This window comes from Erpetoichthys calabaricus, chromosome 3 (genome assembly GCF_900747795.2).
Source record: "Erpetoichthys calabaricus chromosome 3, fErpCal1.3, whole genome shotgun sequence".
NCBI lineage: Eukaryota > Metazoa > Chordata > Cladistia > Polypteriformes > Polypteridae > Erpetoichthys > Erpetoichthys calabaricus.
Window position 1 is genome coordinate 169,259,842 of NC_041396.2, and position 18,861 is coordinate 169,278,702.

The window sequence follows — 18,861 nt, forward strand, 5'->3', positions numbered from 1 at the left end:
GAAATACAAAATTAATTTGTGATTAATATGCAGCTAATTTCAATTAAAAATTTTAATCACGTGATTAATCGCCATTACATTTTTGAAGGAACTGCAGCATACCTATTTTATATTTATTTGTGATATCTTCTGATGCAGACTACAGTGGCATGCATAAGTTTGGGTCTTGCTTAAAATGTCTGTTACTATAAATAGTTAAGTGAGAAGAAGATAAATTGATGCAAAATTAGTGTTCTGTTTTTGTTTTGTACAATAAACAGTGAAAAAAGGAAAGGAGCACTATGTAAAGGTTTGGGCACCCCAAGATAATTGAGGTCTCAGAAAACTTTTACAAAGGTCTCAAACCTTAATTATCTCATTAGAGCTATGGCTTATTCACAGACGCCATTAGGAAACCCCAGGTGATGCAAATTGTCAAGCTGTATAAGTTCCCTCACTCCTCAAAACTTGTCCCAACAATCAGCAGCCATGGGCTCTTCTAAGTAGCTGCTTAGCACTCTGAAAAATGAAATAATTGATTCTTACAAAGCAGGAGAAGGCTACAAGAAGATAGTATAGTGTTTTCAAGTAGCTGTTTCCTCAGTCCATAATGTTATTAAGAAATGGAAAAACTTGAACAAATATGACCTTCAATGTAAAGTCAGCAAAAAAAAAAAACTTTCCTATTTCCTAGCCTCAAAATTTAGCACCTGAAGTTTGCAAATGAACATCTAAACAAGACTTATGTATTTTGGAAACAAGTCCTGTGTACCAATGAAGTCAAAATAAAACTTTTTGGCCACAATGTGTATTTGGACAAAAAAAGGGTACCGAATTGCAGTAAAAGAACACCACTCCAACTATTAATCATGGAGGTGGATTGATCATGCTTTGGGCTTGTGTTGGAGCCAGATGCTCAGGGAACATGTCATTCACAGAGGGACAAATTGATTCATATAAATACCAGCAAATTCTGGAAGCAAATATTACAACATCTGTAAAAAGAAAGTTGAAGTTAAAAAGAAGACTGGTCCTACAACAAGATAATGAGCCAAAACACACCTGAAAAACTACAATGGAACACCTTAAGCAGCACAAAATGACAATTGTGCCATGGCCCTTACTTAAACATCATTGAAAATCTTTAAATCTCAAAGAGCAGTGCATGCAAGACCACCCAAGAATCTTTCAGAATTAAAGACTTTTACAAGGACAAATCGGTGAAAATACCCCAAGTAAGAGTTAAAAGACTCTTAGCTGGCTACAAAAGCGTTTACAGGCTGTGATACCTGCCAAAGATAGAGTTACTAAGTACTGACCATGTCAGGTGCCCAAACTTTTGCTTCAGGCCCTTTTCATTTTTTGGTATTTTGTACCTGTGAATGATGGAAAAAATGTAATCTTGCTTAAAGAAATATGTCATCTTTAACTTTAGTCCTTTTAGTGATCACTTCATCTTCTGCTCACTTAACTATTCACAGTAACAGAAATTTTAAGCAAGGGTTCTGCTATTTACATTAACTAATGAACATCTCTTATACTAACATCTCAGATCACTCACTTAATAAGTGACAAAATACTTATTAATTACAAGAATTTCATTTAATTTTTGAGGTATATTTTACAATGCCAGAATGATTGTTTATTAAATAAAATAGCTTTGTGTCATATCTGTGATTTTTTTTTTTGGCAACAAAGTAAAACAAATGAATGAACATCTTCTAATAGTACTGATTCCATAATTTTTGCCAGGGATTGTATTTAAACTTCACTGATACATGAAAATTCATACTGGAAAAAAAGCCTTGTTGTCCTGGATGTGGTAAACACTTTTCAAACAGAAGCAGTCTTTGTAGTCATGAAAGAATTCATATTGGTGAGAACTGTCCTAACTGTTCTAGATGTGACACGCATTGATCAGTGGGCAGCAGTTGTAAAATGGAGGTGAGAACTCACACAGGAGAGAAACCATATTGCATATACAATGTGAAAAATAATTTTCACTAAAATATAGTCTTCAGAGACACAGAAGAATTCACACCAGGGATTGTGGAAGAAAAATTAGACTTAGGTGTCACATAGTCATTACGGATAGGGAGTCACTAAGGAGTGTTCTGATATGCTTTCTTGAAGAAACAGCATAAAGGGTTAATAGACATCAGAAACCTGTTCAGGCATATCAGGAAACCAGATAAAGGTCAACTGAATAACAAAATGTACTGAAAGTTGACTAATAGATCAGGTGACCTGTATTCAACAAGAGTGGACAGTTGTTATATACAGAGAAATTTCAAGGGTGGTGGCTCAACCCAAAGTATATGAGAAGAACCAGAATGTACCAAAATGTTATTTTATATAGATCATTTGTGTGTAAAGTATTGAACCAACTACAGCAAATGTATGCATTGATTGACACTGTTATGTAAATTCAGTTGCTTATGAAATAGACCTATATCTTTAATATAGGACCATTCTGATCATGCTGTAGAAGAATGCTCCCAGTTCAAGCATTAGCTGAAGAGTAAAAAATGATGCAGAAGGGTAAACTTTTCTCCTGTCTGATTACTGATTTCTCCTATTAGAGGAGAATTCAGGTGTTGATTTACACCACAAGACACACCTTATAGCTGCACTGTATGTGACAAGTGTTTCCCAGAAAAGAGAAGCCTGAATAGCCACATGACATTAAATACTGGAGAGAAGTCATATTGATATACCAGCAGTGGCAAAATTAATTTGTGATTAATATGCAATGAAAGACAGTGTTCAGAGGCACATAACAATTCACTTGGAAGAAAAACCATACAGCTGCTCTGAATGTAACAAACGATTCTCTAACAGTGAAACATTTTGTTGGCACAGAAGAATTCACAGTAGACAGAAGCCATATTATTGTTCTGAATGTGGCAAAATATTCAACCATAACAGCAATCTTTTAGAAACATATTGGTGCAATTTTAAGGGAATAAGAGTTGCAATAGTCAAACTGAACTGTCATAACTAAAGTGCAAGAGTTGTTGTGGTCTTGATAGTAAGTGCACCAAGAAAATTTGAAGAAATTAACCCTGACAAAAATAATACTAAAGGAACAGAATGACTAAGCAAATTACAGAAAGCCCTGGAAAATACTCAAATGAAGGGAATGGAAAGACCTGGGGAAACCATTGGAGAAATACAAACAACACAAATCTAACTGTGCAATACCTGGTGTAGATGCCATACCAAACTTCTGGATTAAACAACTGAAAACCTGTTAATAGAACAAATTCAGATGGCACTGGATTGCCTCACCACAGGAGCAACTTTAACACTTCCAAAATCAGAGCAAACCAACAAATTAAAAAAGCTACAATTCCAAAAACCTGCTTTTCCATCAAATACACAGCAAGAGATGCTGAAAGAATCCATAGACACCTGGATAACAGTAACATAAAGGAAACAAAACTAAAGAAGATCAGTTAATGTTAATGAAGATGGTGATGGAGTGCTTCAAGGAGGGACAAAAGTATGGCTTGGGCAGGCTATAAGAAAGCTTTTGACAGTGTGCAGCACTCCTGGATTTTTACATGTCTGAACTATACAAAATTCATCTGCTCTCATAAGCTTCATATCTACCTCCAGGACCACTGGCAGACAACCCTGCAGCTCCACCACAATAAAAGACAAATCACAATCCTAAACATAAGTATTTCTAAAGGGCTTCTGTAAAAAGCAAAATTTACCCCTGGGGACTGATAAAGTTCTACCTATCTCTTAATCTACTTTTGCTTAAACTGAAAAGGCTCAGCTCTTTTAATTTTTCCTCATAATTCATCCCCTGTTACCTTGGAATTAGCCTGGTCGCTTTTCTATTGACTTTTTCTAACACTGCTATGTCCTTTTTGTAGCCTAGAGACCAAAACTTCACACAGTACTGCACATGAGGTTTAACCAGTGTATTATTAAGGTTGAGCATAACCTACTTGGACTTAAACTATGTAACACGATGTGTAGAGTACAACATTCTGTTAGCCTTCATAATGGCTTCTGAACACTGTCTGGGAGTTAATAGTGATGACTCCACTATGACTCCTAAATAATTCTCATAAAGTATACTTTGATTTTTAGACTTTTCACTGTGTATTCAAACCTAACATTTTTACATTACTCTGTAATGATTCAATGGATTCTAGATTATCTGCCAATCCACTAATTTTGTATCATCTGAAAACTTTACCATCTTGTTATTTATATTACAATCCCAATAATTTATATATAGAATAGTTGTGACCATACCTCTGTGGAACACCACTATTAACAGCATCCAATTCTGATAAGGTGCCTTGCACCATAACCTTCTGATTTCTGTGTCTGAACCAATTCTGTATCCATCTACTCCTTTAGTTTGATGCCCAGCCTCACAAATGTTACTTTATCAAATGTTTTCTAAAAGTCAAAATAAATAATACTAGCCAACCCGCGGCGTAACATACGCTGCATAATTATGTATTGATGGGTGAACACTTGCTGAACGACACAGTTGTCCAAATGGGGTGGGTTTGTGGATACCACTGTGAGTGAATGAAAAGATGGACCTCTGGAGAGAGCAACATACAATTGTCCGTGACTGAAAGCGGGATCGTCTGTGACGATGGAGGCCACACTGGTGAAAGTTACTTCGTCGGTAGGGATAAGTTTCAGCACTTGTTCATTAAGGTGTAGCGAGTCTTCGTTGTTGACGCTTAATATAGCTTGCGTACTGAGTTGTTCCGGAGTCACAGTTGAGAAACACTTTTTTAATGTCTTTTAAGCACAGGGAAAAAAATTAACATGTGAAACATCCACAATGTAATAAGCCACCAAGAAAAGTAACATTGCAACAATGCACGCTACGATCCGATCGCTGTAAACAGAAGTGAAAACAAAATCGAGGCCGGTGCATTCTTTAACTGCCTTGTAGTGCAATGGTAGTGCTGCTGTTTTGCAGTAAGGAGACTGTGGAAGATTTTGGGTTCGCTTCCCGGTTTCTCCCTGTGTGGATAGCGCTTTGAATACTGAAAACACCGGTATATCAATGTAATGAAGTATTATTATTCTTATGCGTCCAGCGCTCTCTCTCTCGCGCACCTGTATGCGTGTGTGTGTCGCTCGCTCTCTCTCGCTCGCTGCACGTGTTCCTGCAGGCATACCAGTAAGTGAATGAAAAGATGGAACTCTGGAGAGAGCAACATACAACTGTCCATGACTGAAAACTGGTTTTGGCAGATACATGCACATCTTTTTGAAAGTTTGGCCCTGTGCCTTCTCAATTGACATCGCAAAGGCAAATCTAACAGGAAATTGTCTTCGTGTTAAAGTAAAAGGCAAATTATCCGCGACAAACAAACTGTTTTACACGCTGCATACCAACCCGCGGCGTAGTATACGCCACATAATCACGTGCTTTTTAAATGTTTTTTAAGCAGAGGGAAAAAATGAACATTTGCAAAATCCGTAACGCCGCTTTCAGTAAGTACAATGCACACGCGTTTAATTTGTCAGCCACTTTTTGCGAGCCGTCTTTTCTGGTTTGGGCTGCTTTTGCAGTGTTACCGCTTGTGCATATTAAATCTTGAAATCCTTCGAGTAGCTAATTAACTAACTAACACTCACCCACCCAGCTTGTGAGAAAAAAATGTGCCTGTTCTTTCATCATTTTGTTGCAGCCTATCAAAGACTTGCTGATCATGTTTTCTAGACTCAATATACAGTGGAACCTCGGTTCACGACCATAATTCGTTCCAAACCTCTGGTCGTAAACCGATTTGGTCGTGAACCAAAGCAATTTCCCCCATAGGATTGTATGTAAATACAATTAATCCATTCCAGACCGTACGAACTGTATGTAAATATATTTTTTAAAGATTTTTAAGCACAAATATAGTTAATTATTACACCATAGAATTCACAGTGTAATAGTAAAAACATTGAATAACACTGACACAAACACCCACCCTCCCCAGCCACCCTCCCCCCCCCCTCTCTCTCAGCAGCACAGCCGAGCCTCCCCAGCCCCCCCCCCCCTCTCTCTCTCAGCAGCACGTGAGCCTCCCCAGCACCCCCCCTCTCTCAGCAGCACATGAGCCTCCCCAGCCCCCCCTCTCTAGCTCTCTCTCTCTTAGCAGCACGCGAGCCCCCTCCCCCTCCCCCTCTGTCTCTCAGAAGCACGGGAGCCCTCTCTCTCTCTGTAACATTGCAGTAGTTGTATAAACACTTTTTTTTTAAATGAGTTTTAAGCACAGGGGGAAAAAAAGGAACATTTTAACAAATCCGAACTTTATTTAAAAGCCAACCAAGATAGTAACATTGCAGGAGTTCACCATTTTTAATCAGGCGACTGACAGTAGTGGAGTCAGGCACAGTGAAGGTCAGCTGCTGAGAAAGTGTCTCGACTGTTGCAGGGATTTGAAGCAGGTGAGACGCTAATGAAAAAGGCACAGGGCTTATTGGTTTTTAAAGACTGCTTCCTTCATTGTGTTTTAACCTCAGTTTTAAAGGATTGCGCGGCTGTCTCTGTCGCGCTGCCTGTGTGTGTCCCTCTGTTTCCCTGTCACGCTGCCTGTGTGTGCGTGGCTCTCTCTCTTGGGCTGCCTGTATGTGCCTCTGTCTCTCTCTGGCGCTGCCTCTGTGTGAACCAAGGTTCCACTGAGGTTGACTAATGAAAAGTCAACGTGGCTCAGAGGTCCATGTGTACTGTTGCACAGACGAACATAAATGACGCTGTTTTTTCTGAGGCACGCGTCCGAGGTGGTGGGCGTGGCTCTGCGAGTTGTCGTCGTATCCACTGGTCATAGAGTTGGTGGGCATGGCTCCTTCCTACTTGTCGGCGGCTTAGTGAATCCACGCCCCTTCCTGCGTGCTTTCATGGGTGTCTTGTTTTGGTGTGCGTGCTTTCATGGGTGTCTTCCCGCTCTGGCTGCGACTTTGTGAATTATATATATAGATCATATGTGCCACTCTGATCAAAACCTTTAGTGGTTTCTTCTTAGAATTCTAGCATGTTAGCAAAACACAACCTCCCTTTTCTAAACCCATGCTGACTGTATAGTAAAGCTCCTGTTCTTGACATGTCTTGCTCCATTAATTTACCTTTGATGCACATTAAGCTCACTGGCCTATAGTTGTTTTTATCTCACAATTATCCTTTTTATAAAATGTGAAAACACTTGTTATTTTACAGTCAGAGTTTCCCCAATGTGCAGTGACTCCTAAAAATATGCTTTAAGGGTTTATGTATGTACTCACTATAACCTTCTTATTATCTGGTCCTGCCTAATCTAAATGGGACAACTACCTCTATAATTTCCAAATCAATCAGTACCCCCTTATTTTATCGCTGGGAGGAGATCTACCTTCTCACAAGTGAAGGCTTCAGAGTTTAGAACATCTGCTATTTCACTGTCTGTGTATTTTAATTCCCCTTTACTACTGGTGATACACTTTGCTCATCCCTCACTATTCCTTTACTACTAAAATTCTGAAATAATCTCTTTCACCTTATCTGCTATCTTCCTCTCTAACTGCCTTTTAGATTGCTTAGCATCTTTCTTAAAATTTGCCCTCATGTTTTCATACGCCTTGTGATTCACACCGGAGTTATTTGTCTTGAATGCCTTATAGCTGCTTTTTCCTTTGTAGCTTCTTTTTTCAACTGTTTATTAATTCACTGCAGATTTTTTATTTCCCTACTGATTCCAAATTTTGGGATGTACCTGTCCTGCATTATATGTAAAACATTTTTTAACCTGTTCTCCTGCTCCTGGACTGTCACCACAATTAAAAGTTTATCCCAGTCCATCCTCATTTGCTTTGCCACATCTGCTCAAAATTTTCCCTACCAAAGTTAAACTTAACAGTTTTGATCTCTGCATTTGCACTGGTCCAAAACACTGAGAATTCTATTATATTATGGTCACTGGGTTCAATCACCGCCACACCCTCAATTGTATGCGGGTTAATACAAAATACTGAATCTAGACAGGCTTCCCCTGCATTGGTGCTTTAACATACTGTGTTAAAAAACAGTCACTGATTACATCTAAAAACTCCAATTGTTGTGCTCTGCTATTTGAAAGAATAGCTAAATTAATATTCAAGTAGTTAAAGTCCCCAACACTATAAAATCTCCCTGCAATCATGCCTTTTAAAAAATTAATAAAAAGATTAATGTTGAAATTAAAGTCTGCATTTGGCATGCAACAGGCTCCTAAAATAAGGACTCTTTCCAAAATGCTTTCCAGAAAAATCTACACATCCTCACTAAGATGACTGAAAAACACTTGATTTTAAATTGTTTGAAATAAACAGCAGCCCCGCCCCCTCACTTTTTCTTTTCTGACAATCCTTCCTAAAAACCTCTCTCCCTCAATGATCCTATCTTTGTTATTCAGCCAGGTTTCTGTTATTGATATAATAAATGCTCAGCTACATATATCATTCACTTGTTTTATTTTTGATACTTCTAGCTTTAAGGCAATCTATTTTTAATATGTTACTTATTTTACTTTTGCATTTAAACTTTAGGTTTGATTTACATTATTATGCATACTTATTTCTAAACTATTGTTAATTCTTTCATTTACATTTCTAAACCTGGCCTGTACTAAACCCCCTCCCCATCATACCTTAGTTTAAACAATCCTCAACTAACCTAATCATATGCCTACCCAACACATCTGTGCTCCTCCTGTTCAGATGTAATCTGTTGTGACAGAACAGGTCCCATCTGTTCCAAAAGGTCTACCACACACCAAGATTTGAGCCAAACATTAACTTTTCTAATCTCCTGGCACATGGCACAGGCAGAACTTTGGAGTAGACTACCTGGTCAGTTATGCTCCTCAGCCCAGCACCTGGATTGCTAAACTGACAGACTACCCTTATGTAAGTTATTTGTTCCAACCTGGACAATGGCAAACGGATTCACCCCCGCTCTGGCCAAGAGCCTATCCACCCTTCCAGGGAGGTCTCTCACCTGTGCATCCAGACAGTAACACAACATATGAGATTTTCTGTGTCTGGAACAAACACTTCAATCCCCCTAATGACTGAGTCTCCAACTATCACAACCTCTCTTCTTCTGGGGACATGCTTTTAGGTGGCCTGTTGGGGCTTCTCATGCCTGCATATCACCTCAGCATCTTCAGTGACAGTGTCCAGCTCTACAAGGTCCTGAAAATGGTTTGACACTTCCAATTTTGGGGTTGATGCCGTTGGACATTTTGCTCCATTTGCCTTGAGCCTTGGGACCATGACCCACTTACCTCTACCTGTCTGGTCTGGACTCCCCTCCCATGCTATATTAGGGGTACATGCTGTCTCTCTAAAGGACATCTGGTCCAAGTAAGGCACTTCTCTACTACAACACAGGCCAGCCAACTCCTCCTCTAGTCCAGCAACCATGAGATTGAGGTGCTGGATCAGTTGGCCTTTAAATTATTTAAAGTTGGCCAGTTGGCCTTTAAATTATTTAAATTAAGTGATTAACCTAAAAATCAGATTAATGAACTACTATAACCCAGCCACAGAGGATGCACAAACCAGTGTGTTTCTTCGTGCCGGTCCCAAGCCCGGATAAATGTGGAGAGTTACATCAGGAAGGGTATCCGGTGTAAAATTTTGCCAAATCAATATGCAGATAACAATGCAAATTTCCATTCCGGATCGGTCGAGCCCCAGGTTAACAATGACCGCCACCAGTACTGTTAGCCAACAGGGTGCTGGTGGAAATTGGGCTGCTGTTGGCCAAAGAAGAAGAAGAAGGAGAAGAAGAGGGGGGAGACATATCCAGAGGCAGGAGGAGAGGTGGAAGGTAAAGAGAGTGGAACTGAGAGTAGGGACTTTGAATGTTGGCAGTATGACTGGTAAGGGGAGACAGTTAGCCAATATGATGGAGTGAAGTGATATTGTGCATGCAAGAGACTAAATGGAAGGGGAGTAAGGCCAGGTGGATCAGAGGTGGATCAGAGATGGATTCAAATTGTTCTATCATGGTGTGGATAGGGGGAGAAATGGAGTAGGGGTTATTCTGAAGGAACAGTATGTCAAGAGTGTTCTAGAGGTGAAAAGAGTGTCAGACAGAGTAATGATTATGAAGCTGGAAATTGGAGGTGTGATGATGAATGTTGTTAGTGCATAGGCCCCGCAAGCTGGGTGTGCAAAGGATGAGAAAGAAGATTTTTGGAGTGAGTTGGATGAAGTGATGAGCAGTGTACCCAAGGGACAGAAAGTGGTGATTGGAGCTGATTTCAATGGACGTGTTGGTGAAGGGAACAGAGGAGACAAGGAGGTGATGGGTTGGTATGGTGTCAAGGAGAGGAATAAAGAAGGTCAGAGGATAGTGGATTTTGCCAAAAGGATGGACATGGCTGTGGTGAATATGTATTTTAAGAAGAGGGAGGAACATAGGGTGACATACAAGAGTGGAGGAAGATGCACACAGGTAGATTACATCCTATGCAGAAGGATGGCGGTCTGTAGGATGACGTTGGAGATCAAGAAGAGGAAGAGAGTGAGGGCAGAACCAAGGATCAAATGGTGGAAGTTGAAAAAGGAAGACTGTAAGGTTCAGTTTAGGGAGGAGGTGAGACAGGCACTGGGTGGCAGTAAAGAGTTACCAGACAGCTGGGAAACTACAGCAGATGTAGTAAGGGTGACAGCAAGGAGGGTGCTTGGCGTGACATCTGGGAAGAGGAAGGAGGAAAAGGAAACCTGGTGGTGGAATGAGGAAATACCGGAGAGTATACAGAGGAAGAAGATGGCAAAGAAGAAGTGGGATAGTCAGAGAGATGCAGAAAGTAGACAAGAGTACAAGGAGATAAGGCGCAAGGTGAAGAGAGAGGTGGCGAAGGCTAAAGAAAAGATGTATGATTAGTTGTATGAGAGCTTAGACACTAAGGAGGGAGAAAAGGACCTGTACCGATTGGATAGACAGAGGGACCGAGCTGGGAAAGATGTGCAGCAGGTTAGGGTGATAAAGGATAAAGATGGAAACGTACTCACAAGCAAGGAGAATGTGTTGAGCAGATGGAAAGAGTACTTTGAGAGGCTGATGAATGAAGAGAACGAGACAGAGGAGAGGTTGGATGACGTGGAGATAGTGAATCAGGAAGTGCAACGGATTAGCAAGGAGGAAGTAAGGACAGCTATGAAGAGGATGAAAAATGGAAAGGCCGTTGGTCCAGATGATATACCTATGGAAGCATGGAGGTGTTTAGGAGAGATGGCAGTGGAGTTTTAAAGCCAGATTGTTTAATGGAATCTTGGAAAGTGAGAAGATGCCTGAGGAGTGGAGAAGAAATGTACTGGTGCCGATATTTAAGAATAAGGGGGATGTGAAGGACTGCATCAACTACAGGGGAATAAAATTGATGAGCCACAGCATGAAGTTATGGGAAAGAGTAGTGGAAGCTAGATTAAGAAGTGAGGCGATTATTAGATAGATAGATAGATACTTTATTAATCCCAATGGGAAATTCACATTAGTGAGCACCAGTATGATTTCACGCCAAGAAAGAGCACCACAGATGCAATGTTTGCTGTGAGGATGTTGATGGAGAAGTTTAGAGAAGGCCAGAAGGAGTTGCAGGAGAAGAGGAGCTGTGGTATTGTATGAGGAAGTTGGGAGTGGCAGAGAAGTATGTAAGAGTTGTATAGGATATGTATGAGGGAAGTGTGACAGTGGTGAGGTCTGCAGTAGGAGGGACAGATGGAGGTGGGATTACATCAGGGATCAGCTCTGAGCCTTTTCTTATTTGCAATGGTGATGGACAGGTTGACAGACGAGATTAGACAGGAGTCCCCATGGACTATGATGTTTGCTGATGACATTGTGATCTGTAGCAATAGTAGGGAGCAGATTGAAGAGACCCTGAAAAGGCGGAGATATGCTCTAGAGAAGGTCAGTAGGAACAAGACAGAATACATGTGTGTAAATGTGAGGGAGGTCAGTGGAATGATGAGGATGCAGGGAGTAGAGTTGGTGAAGGTGGATGAGTTTAAATACTTGGCATCAGCAGTACAGAGTAATGGGGACTGTGGAAGAGAGGTGAAAAAGAGAGTGCAGGCTGGGTGGAATAGATGTAGAATGGATGTAGAAGAGTGTCACGAGTTATTTGTGACAGACGGGTATCAGCAAGAGTGAAAGGGAAGGTCTACAGGACGGTAGTGAGACCAGATATGTTATATGGGTTGGAGATGGTGGCACTGACCAGAAAGCAGGAGGCAGAGCTGGAGGTGGCAGAGTTAAAGATTCTAAGATTTGCACTGGGTATAACAAGGATGGATAGTATTAGAAATGAGTACATTAGAGGGTCAGCACAAGTTGGATGGTTGAGAGACAAAGTCAGAGGCGAGATTGCATTGGTTTAGACATGTGCAGAGGAGAGATGATGAGTATATTGAGAGAAGGATGCTAAGAATAGAACTGCCAGGAGAGAGGAAAAGAGGAAGGCCTAAGCAAAGGTTTATGGATGTGGTGAGAGAGGACATGCAGGTGATAGGTGTAACAGAACAAGATGCGGACGACAGAAAGATATGGAAGAAGATGATCCGCTGTGGCAACCCCTAACAGGAGCAGCCAAAAGAAAAAGTACTACAATTATTTTATTCCTTCTGGCCCCTTCCTGTATTTTTCTCCACCTCAACAACCTGATATTTGTCTTTCTTTGAGGTTAACTTGACTTTTTTCTTTTTGTTCTGCTAACTTTGCATCCCTCTTATTCCTTACTTGGAAGCTCTGCAGTGACACTGTTTGCATACCTTTGTATTAATGTCACTTTTTTTGTTTGCTCTAATTTCCTGACTACTAAGAACCATTTTATCTTTTATCATTAAACATTTTGCACACCTTCTTCCTTAAGAAAACTTGACTGCTGAATATCCACTGCTAGTTAATTCCTTATTCTCTTGTATTCTTCTACAGTCTCTTATTAGATAGATAGATAGATAGATAGATAGATAGATAGATAGATAGATAGATAGATAGATAGATAGATAGATAGATAGATAGATAGATAGATAGACAGACAGACAGACAGACAGACAGACAGACAGACAGACAGACAGACAGACAGACAGACAGACAGACAGACAGACAGACAGACAGACAGACAGACAGACAGACAGACAGATAGATAGATAGATAGATAGATAGATAGATAGATAGATAGATAGATAGATAGATACTTTATTAATCCCAATGGGAAATTCACATTCTTCAGCAGCAGCATACTGATACAATAAATAATATTAAATAAAAAAATGATAACAATGCAGGTGAAAAACAGAAAAACAGACAATAACTATGTATAATGTTGAATGTTAACGTTTACCCCTCTGGGTGGAATTAAAGAGTCGCATAGTTTGGGGGAGAAACGGTCTCCTCAATCTGTCAGTGGAGCACTCTTGTGCCTGATTGGAGCTTCTAAACTAAGTACCTGCCTATATACGGTGGTGCCCCTCTTTTAACCACTCTAAAGGCAGCCACCTACCTGTACCTAAAATGCATGCTTTCTTACTTACGAACAAGTGTACCCACATGTAATAATTTGGAAGGTATTATGCCTTGTACTGTGTTAGTTTCAAAACTTATTACATGAAGCATGTGCACTAAATCTGCATTAGTACAGCAGTGGACACTAGACTTACCTTTCATACTGTGTTCACATTGATGTATACATGTTTCAGTTATACATAATAACATGTTTTGTTGCTGAAAAAAAATTCAATATTTTGCCTCTTTCTTCTGGGGGTAAACATAACAGTAAGGACTCTCTGATTTTTTATGAATATTTTTTACTTTAATGAAGTTTAATTATTGTGAAGATATCGTAAGGTTAATTCTGGTATAAATATTATTTTTTTTCTGTCAGAAGTTGAACATGACAAATGTACTGTAATAAAATAGGTATATACAGTCATCCCTCACCTATCGCGGGGGTTACGTTCCAGAGCCCCCCGCGATAGGTGAAAATCCACGAAGTAGCGACCTATATTTATTTTATTATTTATACATATTTTAAGGCTTTATAAACCCTTCCCACACTCTTATAAACCTTTCTCACTCTCTTGTTAACCTTTACCACACTCTTATAAACACTTCCTATGCTCTTAAACACTTTCTACATTCTTAAACACCGCAGACCAACACTGCACGCAGCGATCAGACGTCGATGTGTCTGCACTCGCTTTGTGAAGGGGGGCAGCTGAACTCACGCTGAGCAGAAATGGACTTTGTGCTGCTTCTGCCAAAATGCCTGCTTGTCGCTCTGCGCGTTCAGAAGGAAGAGGAGGAGTGTGTGTGTGGGGGTGTGAGGGCTGAACGCATGTTCGCTCAAACCCCCCCACCCCAGAGGCGCAGTACGCTCCTGCTACTTCGCATTGTCAAGGGGGTGGGGAGCTGAATGAACGCTAAGGAGAAGTGGACTTTGTGCTGGCTTTGTGCTGCTTGTCGCTCTGCGTGTCAATAATTTTAAAGCCTTGTATTTTCCTGTCTCACTGTCTTGTCTTGCGTGAAGTTAAAATGTTTTATAATAGTGAGATGTTATTCATATCCTTAGCCCGACATCCACATATCATATGTGTTAACAAAGTGTGTTTTATAAGTTTACATTTGTTTAAAGCATGTGGGATGGGTATTTTAAGGCTTAAACTATAAAAATGTTTATTTATATGGTCTTTCTATATCGCGGATTTTCTCCTGTTGCTGATGGGTCTGGAACATAACTTCCGCGATAGGCGGGCAATCACTTGTATTTAAAAACCCGCGAACTCGTGAATCCGCGAAAAGTGAACCGTGAAGTAGCAAGGGATTACTGTATAATAAAATAAAATCTTAATTCAGTCAAAACTTAAAGAGTAAAAGGAGAACACAAACAAAATGCACAACTGAATTCTTTGGACAATTCTAAATAAATAAAATAGGTAATACTAAATAAAAAGTCACAATTCTGACCACTTAAAAGCTTTCAGGTTTTACAGGAGAACATACTAAATTTGAAGCTCTAAATAATTAAAATAAAACCTAAATAAAATAAAAAATTCTAAAATTCTAATATCATAAATCTAAACATAAAATCTTAAAGCTTTCAGGTTTTAAAGGAGAACACAAAGAAAACTCTTTGGTCAGTTCAAAATAAATAAAGTAGGTATTAACACAAAATTAAATTTAATAAACAAAAAATGAAACTGTGGTGCCCACATTCTTAACAAGATTCTCTCAAGTGTTTTTACACCAGCAGTCATAGAGAAAGCACCTGCGGTTGCACAGCTTCTGGCAAGTGTAAAAAAGTTAGTCAGCTATTTTAAACATACTGGACAACAAGGCAAGCTTACAAGGTCACTCAAACAGGTCTGTTTAGACAAGATATACGTAGTACTAAATCCAGTGATGCAGCAATTTGACAATTGGACAAAGTAGCAATATTTCTCAGCCCAAAGCTTGTGTTTCTAGATCTTTTATTTAAGAGGATCACAAAGGTGCAGTAACAAGATGAGAATTGATAGAAAATAATTTGCAATAACTGCAATATAATGCAATTTCACTAAATTAAAGGGTGCAGTGAAGTTCTCTGGTCAGCTGTTAGTAATGCCCACTTTCCTCAAAGAGTTTGCGAGCAGACAAGGAGATGCCAGTACTTTCATTGTGCTTTGCTTGGTTACAGTGTGCTTGTATTGGTAAGCAAAAAGTACTGTAAGAAAGTGGAGAATGTTTGTTAAGTTACCATAATATGCCGACTAGAAGAGCGTATGTTTTAAGTTTAAACTTTTATATATATGACTTGTACATAGCACCTACATTCCGTTTCACATTTTTGTACAATGAATGGCAATTATTAACATGGATCATGCTTTACTTCAATATACGGTACTGTGGAACAGTAATTAGTTGCCTACTTACAAAGCTTTAACAAGACATTTTGCTTGTGCTGCTCTTTTTTGATCATTTTTGTGAAAAAGACATGCAATTTTGTTGGAAAGAAAGTGTAAAGGACAACTGGGCCAAAGAGGGGAAACCTTCAGCAACCTCCTTGTACAAGATCATGTTAGACAGGATTATCAACCACACATGACCTTTTCTCTGTAATTGAAGCAATGTGTTTCTGTGGGCAGGAGCAGGTGGGAGCACTACATATGGGGCCAAGTGGATGCAAGAGTGGGAGGGCAAGGGATGGAGTACTAAGGAGCAGGCAGGTGTGGGTTTAAAAAAATCAGTTGCATACAGATCTCTTCTCCAAGGCAAAAAAAAAAGACACAAGAAATCTCTATTAGTGCAGCACTTGCTTGGGTCTGGTAGTGTAAAGTCTTTCATTGTGTGTGCTCTAAAGGATGTTACTGTTTCATTTGGTACAAAAGGTTAGTGGTATTACATGTTTTTGTGGGAACATGCTTTCGACACAATTTGTAGTGCATGCCACTCTGGTTCTTGTCGAACTTTAAATAGCTAAAATATCTCCACACTACTGAATTCCTCGGATCCTTCTTGTTCTCGTCTTTTGAGCCTTGGGTTGTATCCTCTGGGTTGTCTTCTTTGGTAAGCTGATTTTTTTGAGTTTTTGTTGTAGCGGTGCTACACGAATGGGGGTATCTTCAATGTGTTCTGTGTTGAGTGGCATCTTTTGTAGCGTTGTCCCATTTATATAGTCTATTGTGTGTCTGTTTAAATGTTTTCCCCTTGGAAACAACGGGGGAAGGAGAACACTGTAGAGCCGTGACCCCTCAAGGTAATTGTCCCTGTCAATCACATCAGTTCCATCTGGGCCATTGCTATATAAATAAGAGGACGAAAAGAAATGAGGGATCAGTTACAACCTGGACACTTCACTGGAAACCAAAGAAATACGGAATTTACACCCTTTTCACGCTTGCTGCTTTCAACGCCGGACAGTAACAACTTCACCATCACTAAGTGAACCCCGTTATTCAGGATCATACCAACATGCCGAGGACAGCACGGTGAGACTGTTTTTTGTTGTTTGGGGAAGGAGCAAACAACCATTATATCTGTGTAATATTTACCATAGGACAATTTCAACCGGACAAGAACACTTTCTATAATCAACTTCAGTTTAATCTTTTGGACTTTCATGTGTGTTTCATGTTTTCTGTGTGTCATATCTGTTTCGTATTCAGTGTAGGGACAAGGGAGGGTTTGTATTTTATATTTATTGCTGCACCTTATATTATAACATTCCGCCGTTCACTTTTGGGGTTGTGTGTGTGTTATGTTGGTATGGGTTGGATGGTGAGATATATGTATATTGTTTGGAGTTTGTTTCACTTCTTTTTATTAATAAATTTTCACTTTATTATTTTACATACTGTTTGCCTTTTTTCTTATTTTGATTCTTGATAGGGGAAGTGGTTTGGAAGAAGTTCAGCTTGTCTAGTCTAATGTTCCGTCAGGTTGCCAGGCCATAGATCTCGGTGGTGCAGGTGCCGGTCCGGATGATTGGATCGGCCGTTATATCGTTAAAATTTTCTGTCATCATTTTCTCTTTTATCTCGCTCCCACTCCTGAGGTGCACAGCTGCTACTCCTACGCTCAGTGCTGTGTGCATCAATCTAACCCGACGTGCCTATAACTCTATTCCAGCCACATGATTGGTTCAGCGCAGCGATGTTCTCATTATTATTGGCTTTTCATGTTGTCTGTTAAAACATGGATGGAATGAGTTCTAACAATGTTGTATCGACCATGCCTTATATTTCTAATGAAGAAAAGTTATTTTGCGATAATAATCTTTATCGTTTTATTTTCCATCCCTAGTAACACAGTATTTAAACTGCTCCATGTTAAGTATAAATAAAGAAAATAAAGAAAGGTCCTCACATATAAGTTTAATTAAATACTTAAACAAGAACTTAAATACATTGAATACTGTTAAAAAAAAAATCATACCTTGCACTTTCACTTGGTTCGTTCTTTGCACTCATCAACAAAATGCTGATAGAATAATCCTAAAAGAGTATTTCTCAAGTTATTACACTTCATAAAAACATAATAAAACATACATTTCTATTGTAATATAAAAAAAATGATTAAGATATGAGCAAATTAATCCTATTGAATAACTTAAGAAAACCAAATGTAAATATGCCAACAAAAAATCTGGAAAAAAATAGTCTCACAACTTACAACAAATACATAATAAACTAAACAAATAGAATAACTAGCAACACACTGAGAGGCAGCTGCTCATACATGATCGCATTCATCTAGAAGGAATTTTGTGTGCCCCTTATATATGAACAGCATCTATTTATTAAGAAAGAATTCATTCATAAAAATACAGGATATCTTTATATAAAAAAGTATTCCATTATGTTACATAGTGCTCCATTATATTTAAAAGCATGGCATTTCTAAGCAGCAGTGATTATCAGACTATTACTAACCAGTTTGTTTATTTCAGTGATACATTAAAATATACTAATCAAAAGTTAGAAACTATGTCAGAACTGTGTCTAATAATAAAATGAACAACATGATTTAAACATAGCTTGTTAGAAGGAAAATACATTTAGGAAGTATGGCTCATTTGATACAGTGATTGCCAGACTTACTGTATGTTTCTGTTCTTTTTAGTTACAAAAAAGTCCATTCTTACATGTATTTTCTTTCTACAGGGCAGATATTCCATTACGTTTTGTCATTTAAACAACAAATAATGATCTAGTTGAGTAATTCTCAACCTGTAATACATGTAGTACACTGGTAGTATATGCATTATTACTGTAACAGGGGAAGCACAAAAAAAAGCCTAGAGTGGCAAGCATGACCCAAGGAAAGAGAAAGAGAAAAAACATTTAACAACATTTTCAAAGTGAAAGAGAGAGAAGCTGTCTCATTTGCAGTTGCAACTC

At 39.1% G+C, this 18,861-nt stretch overlaps 1 protein-coding gene across 4 annotated transcripts in view; it reads right to left on the reverse strand.

Moving 5' to 3' along the window:
- ralgapa2 (Ral GTPase activating protein catalytic subunit alpha 2) overlaps nt 1-18,861 on the reverse strand; it is a 789,870-nt gene that overhangs the window by 331,936 nt on the left and 439,073 nt on the right. For all 4 annotated transcript variants that reach the window (XM_051925541.1, XM_051925545.1, XM_051925542.1 and 1 more), the window contains one exon: nt 17,897-17,955. In XM_051925541.1, the coding sequence (XP_051781501.1) occupies nt 17,897-17,955 (59 nt within the window). The remainder of the gene's footprint in view (nt 1-17,896; nt 17,956-18,861) is intronic.